The 10,753-nt window shown below is 31.9% G+C and overlaps 1 protein-coding gene across 1 annotated transcript; it reads right to left on the reverse strand.

Moving 5' to 3' along the window:
* Positions 1 to 3,886: 3,886 nt before the first annotated feature.
* On the reverse strand, positions 3,887 to 9,946 carry LOC110613742 (nucleolin 1). The gene is made up of 20 exons (XM_021755021.2): positions 9,775 to 9,946; positions 9,632 to 9,680; positions 8,955 to 9,127; positions 8,663 to 8,746; positions 8,437 to 8,574; positions 8,209 to 8,301; positions 7,981 to 8,115; positions 7,719 to 7,823; positions 7,423 to 7,548; positions 7,133 to 7,237; positions 6,904 to 6,966; positions 5,992 to 6,102; positions 5,754 to 5,834; positions 5,574 to 5,665; positions 5,391 to 5,508; positions 5,170 to 5,267; positions 4,993 to 5,086; positions 4,815 to 4,906; positions 4,238 to 4,536; positions 3,887 to 4,141 (listed from the first exon to the last, which is right to left on the reverse strand). Exons 1-20 carry the CDS (start codon positions 9,805 to 9,807, stop codon positions 4,110 to 4,112), a joined length of 2,121 nt encoding a protein of 706 aa, XP_021610713.1. The 5' UTR covers positions 9,808 to 9,946; the 3' UTR covers positions 3,887 to 4,109.
* Between the last annotated feature and the right edge of the window lie 807 nt (positions 9,947 to 10,753).

The following is a 10,753-nucleotide window of genomic DNA, read 5'->3' on the forward strand; positions in this document are numbered from 1 at the left end:
TACCTTCTTAATGTTTAATGAAGGTGAAAATTTCAAACTGTCGGAGGAAGGAGTATTTGAAACATGTGGGTGCGAAGAATATCAGCTGCTATGTGGGTCTCATTTCTTTAACCCATCTGTTAGCTTCGGCATTCCAAAGGTAGAGCATGAGTATGCCTGGCAACCTCCCCCACAGGGATGGGTAAAGTTGAATGTAGACGGGAGTTGTTTGGGAAATCCTGGTCCTGCAAGCATTGGTGGACTTTTAAGAGATGCTTCAGCAAATTGGTTGTCTGGGTTTGGTTTGAATATTGGTGAAATGTCCATTTTAAATGCTGAGATAATTGGAATTTCAATTGGACTTCAATTGGCTTGGTCTATGGGATTTAGAAGAGTCATTGTTGAATCAGATTCTTTACAAGCTGTTAGATTGATTAATGAGAAAGATATTTCTGCTCATCCCTTAGGTCATCTCATCCAAGATTGCAGAACACTTTTGAGCTTGGATTGGTGTTGTAGTTTGTCTCACGTCTACCGGGAGAGAAATTTCAGTGCAGATTCTCTTGCGAAGCAAAGTCATGGCTTGGAAATTCAAGAATTAACAATTTGGGATTCACCACCGTGGAAAGTACTTCCTTTTTTAAACAACGATAAATTGGGTCTAGGTTTTAGACGCCATTAAGCATTCATTTTATTTTTTAGTTGCAGCAGAAGAAAAAAAAAATGTATTTTATATATTTCTGTTAAACAGAATAAAGCTGAACTTGCCTTTAACAACAACAAAACAGAACTATTTATTAATTCTAATTATTTTTTAAAAGGAAAAAAATGGCAGCATTGCTGCAGGTAGGTCATTGATTGGCTTGCTTCCATGAAAACAAAACAAAGCTAGAGAAATTGCTTGCTGATAAAGATAACAGAAGCCAATTCATTAAAGCTGAAGGAAATGGCTAGAAACAGCACTATTGATCAATCCTTCTTTCAAGAAATTCATAAGCTTTGATCTTTAATCATCATGGATGGCATATTCTTTACTCTCTTTTTTTTTTTTTTTTTTTTCAATTCAGATTATGTTGGTTATAAAGAGTAAGGCTCTCTTTGTTTTATAAAGAATATTTTTTGAGAAAATATTTTTTTATATTTTTTGATATTTATACTTAATAAATTTAATTAATACAAAATATTTTTTTATAAAAAAATAAATCATTTTAAGAATATGACTTTAATTTTTGAAAAGAGGTATTTTCTATAAGATATTTATTATGATTTATATATATATAAATTTATTAATAAATTTTATTTTTATTAAAATTAAATAATATAAAATAACAGAATGATAATGATTTAATTATATTTTTATATTAAAGATTAATTTAGTTTTTTAAATTACAAAGACAGAAATTAATGTATGTTTTAGTCTTTGCCCATGGTTCAATGGTATAATTATAAAATTAATCATTTTTCATAACTAATGATATAGCATTGTTAGGAGGAATCGATAAATTGGGTTAAAAATTGAATTAAATTGAAAAATTAAAAATTAAAATTTTAAAAATATAAAAATCAAATATAATTAAAAAAATCAAATGAAATAAAATTATTTTTTTCAATTTAAAATTGATTTTATTTTTTATTCTGAAAATTTCTTCCTTCCCTATAAATTTTTTCAATTATTTTCAAGCCAAACAAACAAGTTTCTCCGTATCGAACACCAATCTAAATGGAAAGAAAGAAGATTTACACTATAAAAATATAAATCAATACAATACTTGTATTATAAATCTATTTTATAAATAAAAAAATATAAACAACGATACCAAAATCTTTCAATTGCAACTACAACGTTGTTTTTGTGACGCGATACTGCCATGTTGGAGTTGCAATATTGGAAAATGTTGGAGCCGCGATATTAACAACACTGAAGGCCTCACGCGGACGGTGCTAGGGTTGTAATGCCGACGACATTGGAACTGCAACACCGATGAAGTTGGAGGCCGTTGCAATGCTGGGAGGCGGCCTAAAGCTATGTCGCTAATGCAATGTTGGAGATTATTAGTTATTTTCAAATGAGGAGATGGAGGATTAAATAAGGAGAGGCGACAGAAAAAAAAAAAAAAAAAAAAAAAAAAAAACAATTAGGATTTTTCTTTTAAAAAATGAATATACACATAAAATTAATGGCTAAAATTTATTAAGAGTGGACGGTTAGATTTAAATACGAAAAATAAAAATAACATCTGAGAATACTCAAATTCCATCCCTAAAACCTCTTACATATTAGTTAACCATCACAATACAATAAAAATTAAATTTAATTACAACTTTAAATATATTTATACGGTTCAATTTAATTTTATTGAGATTTTAATTTTTAAAACTGAATCGATTAAATTGAAAATTTTAAAAAATTAAATCGATTTATTATATAAATATAATTAAATTATTAAATTAAATTAATTTGACGGAATTTTTTTATTTAAATCGAATTCTAGTGAAATTAATTTGATATATTTATATATGAAATTAATTAATTTTCCATAGGTATATTTAAAAACTAATTTAAACTTTAATTAAAAAATTTAAAATAATAATATTTTATAATACACAAACACTTGGGAAAAAACGTTTATAATGATAAATGTTTTTATAGTAATGAAAATAAAATTTAATATTTCTGTTATCAAAGAAATTAATAATTAAATAATTCAAATCGGGAATGTTGGAATATTCGAATCTTATAAAAGGCCAAAATAAATATTTGTAATTTATGTGGGTAAAATCCAATTATTTGAGAGAAAGGATTTATTAATCATGCAGGAGTTGTCATTTCGCAAATTAACTTAGTCTGCTTTATTATTATTTTTAGTTTTAAGTTTTATTCATAATTATAATTGAAACGTCAACAAATTAGTTTTATTTATTTTTAATTATTTTTAATCGAAAGAGTGAAAGTTTAAATCTATTATACAAATTATGTCTTTCTCTAGGCTGGATAATTATTTTATAAAGGGAAATTTTACCATATTATTTCAAATTTTATGATTAAAGCATGTTAATTTAACTTAAATTGCAATTTAAATATTCTAAATAGTACACTCGGGTAATATTTGTCTTAAAGCAATTAAATCATAGTTTTTCATTTTTTTGAAAGTTTAAACTTTTACTCTATAACTTATTTATTCATAATAAAAATATTTTTATAAATTTTAATATTAAGTGTTTCTTAAGAGTGAATATCCAATTAGATCAGTTCAAAATTAAATAAAATTTAATAAATTAAAAATTAAAATTTTAATATTTATAAAAATTAAATCAAATTAATTTTATCAAAAATTAAATCGAATTAAAACAATCTAATTCAATTCGATTCAATTTGATTTAATTTATATTTTAATTTTAATATAATCTAATCCATCTATATCATTAAAAATAATATAATATTATCATTAATCAATTTTTTCTTTTTTTTTCACATCAAAATTAAATTAAATTAATTAAAATTTTTAAAATTAAAAATTAAAGCAAATTAAAATAAATAAAAAAACAAAATTAAAAATTAAAGCAAATCAAAATAAATAAAAAACCAAAATCAATTCATTGCTCGACCATAATCAAGTATGCCTCATTTAAATTTTAATCTTACTCGCAAAATGGCCATTGTCGGTTAACAAAATAGAAAAACCACTTTTCATGGTACCATGGCATGCAATCATGTACCAGGTGTTTTATTGCCTAAAATTCGAACGCGACTTCCCTTCTGACTTGCAGTAGGATTTGTCACATTGGCAAACTGAATTCTGACCATATAATGGACACTGAATCAACAGAATAGGATTCACGCCAATTCGGAATGGAATGGACAGTACTAGGTAAGCCTTCAGATTTCATTAAGGGGAGCAGTCTAATATATCAGCAATCCAAAATGGCAATTTTAAAATACATAGGAAATAATCATTGCGATTACAAACCATTACCATCGTACCCATTTTAAGCAGAAGTCATATGGCCCTTACAAACAAGGGCATTAAAAATACTAGTCTGACAAGACCAATAAAATCTTCGGGTGATTGAGAACTAACAAAATTTGATACTTCAAATATGCCAAACGTACTTAAAAATGTTCTCTGCCTTCAATCATCATCATTAAACGTCGTCTTCTTCCCTGCATAAAATTAAATAGAAATTAATAGCAATTTAGTACAGCAACATCTAATCCCATCAATTTACTTGAAAAGCCAGGAACATCCACAACAATTACCTGTGGCAGCTGCCGTAACACTAGGTTTATTGGGTGCTCCACGTCCTCTGCCACGACCACCACCTCTACCACCGAAACGGCCACCACCATCTCTACCACCGAAACGGCCACCACTGTCTCTACCACCTCTTCTCCCTCCACTGCTTCGGCCTCCACCTCTGCCACTACCCCAGCCATCACGATTATCACTCCTTGGTTTTGCCTCTTCAACTGTCAAGTACTGATCACCAAGATGACTGCCACTAAGCTCTAACGCTTTGTTGAAACCATCAGCATCTTTGAATTCCAAGTAAGCCATCCTGCAATATAATAAAAATTAGGAACCAAGGTGCAGGTTCCACATCACAGAGGCCAAAGTTCTGACTTCTAAAAGGCAATTTACACTTTAACTTATATGTTAACTATACAAGTACACTTAAACTATCCCACAGATACCATGTATATGAATTCCAAATTGTCACCAGAACATGAATCAAAATTATAGGCAGATATAAAGTATGGAGAAAAATTATACAAGCAAATGTTCGTCTGAGACTAGAAGATAGCAGATCCAATAAAATAATAGAAAAATACTAACCCCTTGATTGCGCCAGTCTCATAATTTGTTGGGATTGATATCCTAGTAATCTCTCCACAATTTCCAAAATGCTCCTCAAGGGAACTCCTAATCTGTTAGATTTGAATCCAATGCACATATGAACATTGAAGGAAACCAAAACCATTAAAGCAACAGTTAGAAAGTGGCAAAGAATTACCTCATCCTCACCAAGAGATGTATCAAACCCCCTGACAAATATTTTCTGAGCCTGCCCTCTCCCTCCCTTCTGAAATGAACTATCCTCCCTGCCGCTGCAGAGGGTAACAGTCACAAGTGAGGTTATAATAAATTCATTCAATTTGAGCATTCTAAATCAGCTGGTCCAAAGATGTACCCGCTATACGGTGTATATGAGGCCCTTTCACCTCTCTCACGTGCCAAATCAAGTCTAACTTGCCGGCCATTTAAGCTTTGACCATTCAATTTAAGAGCCTAAAAAAGGGAAAAATAAAAGTAATTCAAAATGATTACCATATCTGCAAACATAATCAGAACTGAGATATATAAATACAAGCTATTGTAGAGGCCCAATGCAAGTACTCAACAAGGACCAACCTCCTGTGCTACTTCAGCTGTGGCAAACTCAACATGTCCAAAGCCCTTAAACCTCTGATCTTTGTCCATACCAAAGCGTATATCAACAATTTCACCAACACCTTCAAAGAAACCTTCCCTGCAGGAAGAAAATTGTGAGAAGCAAATTAACAACTTAGAGAGCTGAAATGGCAGGAGACATACACATCAGATCGTTCAACTTCAAAAGGTAGGTTGCCAACAAATAAGGTCTTTGATCCTGTAGACTGAACCTCAGGAGTAACTGGAGTATTGGGCTACAAAAAAGGGTAAAAACATTGCTGTTCACAAGTGGTCCACATGTAAAATGCTAGTGTCACAAACAAAGGCAGAATGGTGAATTACAGCTTTCTTAGCAGATTGCAAATCAGCTTTCTTTGTGGTTGTATGTGGAGTTGCAGCATCTACCATTTCCACATCAGTGCTCTGTTTTCATACAAAACTAGTGTTACACTCAGGCATTAATATGATCCATGCCAAAAGTCGAATGGCTTGTAGACAACTATATGGAAGTTCCTAAATACTCATATAGGCAAAAGGCAAAGATAGCACCCTTATAATAAAATGGAAGAGGTAATTTTACATTTTTCCTTGGGGTTTTGGTGGGTTTTTCATCCTCACTCTCTTCATCATCTGAACTATCACTGGAGCTCTCTTCTGAACTGCTGTTTCCCTTTTGAGTAGTTAGCTTCACCTACAGCAGAAAGTTGTGCAAATGTTACTTGATAGCAACAAAGAAAATGATAGTAAGACATCATGATTTTAGACCAATGCACTTTCACATTTTTATTCTTAGTCAATTCATCTCCACAAAACACATCACAATAAGCAAAATTCTCAATAGGACTTCCTATTCCAAAATCAAAACTTTGCATCAAATGCCAATTGAAAATAAAAAATGTCTGAGAATTTGCAAATCAAAAAATCCAAAAACTCTGGAACACCTCTCACATATAAGCGTATGATGTTCATCCCACCTAATTATTCAAAGAACTACTTAAGTAACATGTATTATTCCACCAGACAAATATAATAATCATTCTAACGAGTGGTTTGTCCCATAGTGATGTAATAATGTTTACCAAGAAGTTCTGAGTCTAGTCACTCCCAAGATAAAATGTAGATCACATGCTTACATCCACATGTTATGATCTTCACATGATATGTTCAATCTAACAAGAAAATGTCCAAAATAAAATTATAACTACAGCTTTTGAGCGTCATTCAGTGACTTTGTAGCAAGTACAATGTAGCATTAGCATTCAAAAAGATAACAGTCTACAAGAGCATTATGGAAGACATGCCTCAAACACAATACATGCAAAATAATAAAAAATAATATATCCAGTCTTGTAGAAATAAAACCCTGAAATGTTAAACCATGCCATTTATCCATCGAAAGTAAGCAAGCAAAGAAAAGGCAACCCGAAGATGGAAACAAATGCATGCAGATCTTATATTACAGATGGAAAACAGAGTGAGGGGAAATATTAACCTTTTTTGATTCCTTTGTTTGAGCCACAGAAGATGGCCTTTTTGAACCAACAGCAGCAGGAGCCTGCAGATGCAAATAAAAAATACCATGATGTAAATATGCAGAAAGCAGAAGGGGTTAGCAAAATCGAAAAATACTAGAATTTAAAGACACCTGAATGGAAAAGAAATTCAAAACTCATTATGATACACCAGACACAGAAAAAATAAATCAACAAGTAAGAATGAACCTTATCCTCGTCAGAGGATTCATCTGAATCACTATCATCAGAATCACCACTTGATTGAGCTTTGTTATTTGCAGCTTGTAGTGCAACCTTCTTAGAAGCAGGGCCCTTTGCATGAGCATGTTAGGAAAACACAGTATGGGGAGCAATTCAGTTCACTAGTTACAACTTGATAGACATACTGATGCTACTATAGAGTACATTCAAATTCCTTGATAAAAAAATTTTTGAATTAAATTTTTAATTTGCAATGTATCCATTTTTCAAACAGCATAAACACGTTATAACAATACCTTTTCTTCATCAGAATCACTCTCCTCAGAACTGTCACTTGCATCAGAGGTACTACTTGATTCAGCCTTTTTTCTGGTTGCCCCCTGGGAAACAATCTTGGGAGCTGAAGCCTTAGTAGGTAACTCCTATATAAATAAATGCTTAGAGATGGTCAATGGTCAATGGGTTATCCAATACAATTTGTTTCAGAAAGGAGGATGGAAAGAGCAACAACTTGAAAATATTTGGTTTCAGCTCCAATTTTTATAATGAACAAAAAAAAAGGGAAAAAAAAAAAGGCAGCATTCCCAGCTACCTCATCTGAGGAGCTATCAGAGTCCAACTCAGAGCTTGAAGGAGATGCCTTTTTAGCACCAGTTTCTGTCAACTTCTTCACTTGGGCAACTGCCGAGGAATCTTTCTGCATTTCAAAAACAATTTGTAAATGTTCAATAATATGAATGAAATCATATGTCGAACGATTGTAATCTACCAATATCCTCATCATCACAAAGAAACAGCAAGCTATATGGACAATAAAATTGTTGAGAAATTGGCAAGATGCCAGTAAAATTTACCTCATTCTCATCAGATTCATCATCTGAAGATTCTGAACTACTACCTGCTTTGCCTTTTTTAGGACCACCAACTGACCCATTTTTGGCATCTAGTTGCTGCTTCTTTGGAGGAATAGCAGCTTTGGCATGAGGCTCCTAAGCAAAAAATTAAAGAAAAAGAAAATCAACGAGAGGGGGAGGCACAGAGATAGAGATGAAAAAGTAAATAGGATCTGGATTTGATGTTACCTCATCTGAAGATGAATCATCCTCACTGTCACTGCTAGATTCTTCAACAGGTGGTTTTGTGGCCTTTACACCCTTCTTGACTGCAACTTTAACCTGATTTAAAATGACATAATAAAATTGCAAAACATAATTGCCAATAATGATAATAATAGTAAAAGACAAGCAAGCATGTCTCACAAATAAACCAATTTGTTCCTAATCATTTTACTAAGTGCCACGCATTTTCACCTCTTCCTCATCAGATTCATCATCTGAAGAATCTGAACTACTCTCCTCCTTGGCTTTAGTAGCAGCAGCACCAACAGAGCCATTTCTATCAGCTGTTAGCTGCTTCTTCAAAGGAACAGCAGCTTTAGGAGGGGCCTCCTATGTCAAATCAAGTCGAATTAGTTATTTTCCTTTAAAAAGGGGGAACAAAAAGATGCAAATCAATTGGAATGTACACAATGCTCACCTCATCTGAAGAGGACTCCTCACTACTAGATTCTTTGATAGGTGGTTTTGCAGACTTCTGTATCTTCTTGGTTACAACTTTGGCCTGCAACAATTATTTTATAAGACAAAATCAAGCTAGACAACATAAGCAACTAAAGAATTCTGATAATTACAATGTAATTCACAAATTTCCCGACCCAAAAAAAAGAAAAAAAAGTTTCAAGAACATGTGATTCAATAGAGAATTGAAACACGTGTAGAGTAAGATATCAAATCATTAAAATAATACTAGTCAAATAAATTGTAATTACCTTCTGCTCTTCCTCAGAAGAAGAGTCATCAGAACTACTGGATTCCTCTTTCTTCTTTTTCTGAGTCTTCACTTCAATCTTTTCTTTCTTAACAGCCTTTTTTGCCCCCTCATCTATCTTCTGTTTCTTTGCACTCACAAGTTTCTCTACAGCTTCTTCAGCTTCTCTCTTACCTACAAGTCAAAATTCCAAAATCCAAGAAAACAATAAGACAATGGTGTCCCGGGAAAAAAATATGGAATCCATCACATAACATGATAGGAGCAACGCAAATGCAGAGCAGTCATGGAGGCATAACATTGAAGTTAGCTCCATTTTTTGTATTAATTTTCTTTTCTCATTTTTCCCCACACAAATTTGAGCTGCAAACTTGCATGTATGTTCGTGAAAACCTTCAAGCCCCAAAACAGAACTATGAAATGGAAAATTTTCGTACAAAAGATTCCTAATCATATGGATACATATGATTAACCATAATATGAACATCGAAAATTTTAAAACAAGGACTCTAAAGCCGTTGTCTTCTCTCTAAATTCAGAAATCAATAAGCACACTAATAAACACATACAAATCATACAAATCAAGACTAAAAGGCTAAACATAATAGAAAAACAAAAAAACAAAAATCAAGTAAAACGCCAACGACATTGAAATGTTAAGAAAAATTACGACTGCACCTTTCTTTGTAGACTTCCTATCATTGGTTACAGGGGGAGCTGCATCAACCTAAAACACAGGAAAATCAAACTACAACCATATAAGCAGAACACCAAGATCAAGCGTCCAGAAACAAGAAAAATAAAATAAAAGAGTATAGTACTTTGGCTGTTGATTTCTTGCTAGACTTGCCCATAATTGACAAGAAGCGTAAATTAAATTATAGATTGGAGAGAGGAGAAAAGGAAAGGAACTGCAGGGCTTCAAAGACGCCCTAGTTTTAGAAAAAACACTGTTTGCTAGGGTTTTCGGAGAGGAGAATGGAGTAAAATGAGGCGCTGAGGTTCGAAGCTGGTATATTTATACGCATGCGGTGGTAGAAAGCGCGGCTTTGGTTAGGGTTTTTGGGTACCCGCCCGCGCATCTCAGACTCGGTTCTCAAAACTACGCTTCTATTTTTCACAATTTAAAAAAAAAAAAAGAGAATTTTTAAATATTTAAAAAAAATTTGCATTTAAATCCATTTGTTATTTTAAAGAGGAGACATATTTTGTACTCACAGGTTTAATTTAATTCAATAGTAAAATATATTTTAATAAATTTAAAAAATTTTATATTTTACTCTTTCAATTTTTATTTTCATTTTAAAAATATATATATATATTTTAGCTAAATGAACTATTAAACTACTTTTACATACAAATAATTTTTAAAATATTTTAAATGTTATATTTAAAATTTAAAAAAAATAAATAAATTTGTTTAATCATTATTGTAGTATGTTTATAAAAAAATGTCCACTATCGAAATTTAATAGTCGCAAAATAGAAATTAGGTAAGAGGAGTAATCATTGTTAGGCTTCAGCAATGGGAGTTTAAAATTATTGATAATTGAGAGTTAAAATCGCACAAATATTTCTTTATTTTCTCTAGTTTTGTAGCCACTTGCACTCCCATTTTTCATCGCTTAAGTACCAACAGATATGGGTTAGCATATTGGATTGATTGCACTCATTGACGATGGGTGAAGCTTGACACTTTTAAATCTCTCTCTAAAAGCATTACAGTGAAGAAAAAGCCTTTCGTGCCAATTGATATGATGTCTTTTTGAGGTGAGATAGCAACCCATTACTTCTTTTAAT

Source organism: Manihot esculenta, chromosome 4 (assembly GCF_001659605.2).
Source record: "Manihot esculenta cultivar AM560-2 chromosome 4, M.esculenta_v8, whole genome shotgun sequence".
Lineage (NCBI taxonomy): Eukaryota > Viridiplantae > Streptophyta > Magnoliopsida > Malpighiales > Euphorbiaceae > Manihot > Manihot esculenta.

What these genes read in the sequence shown, in the direction of transcription:
- LOC110613742 (XM_021755021.2), bottom strand. Translation starts at nt 9,807, where the DNA reads ATGGGCAAGTCTAGCAAGAAATCAACAGCCAAA. An exon ending in TAGGAAGTCTACAAAGAAAG is followed by an intron (nt 9,128 to 9,631) that starts GTGCAGTCGTAA and finishes TTTGACTTGTAG; the next exon opens with GTAAGAGAGAAGCTGAAGAA. An exon ending in AATCCTCTGACGAGGATAAG is followed by an intron (nt 6,967 to 7,132) that starts GTTCATTCTTAC and finishes TTGCATCTGCAG; the next exon opens with GCTCCTGCTGCTGTTGGTTC.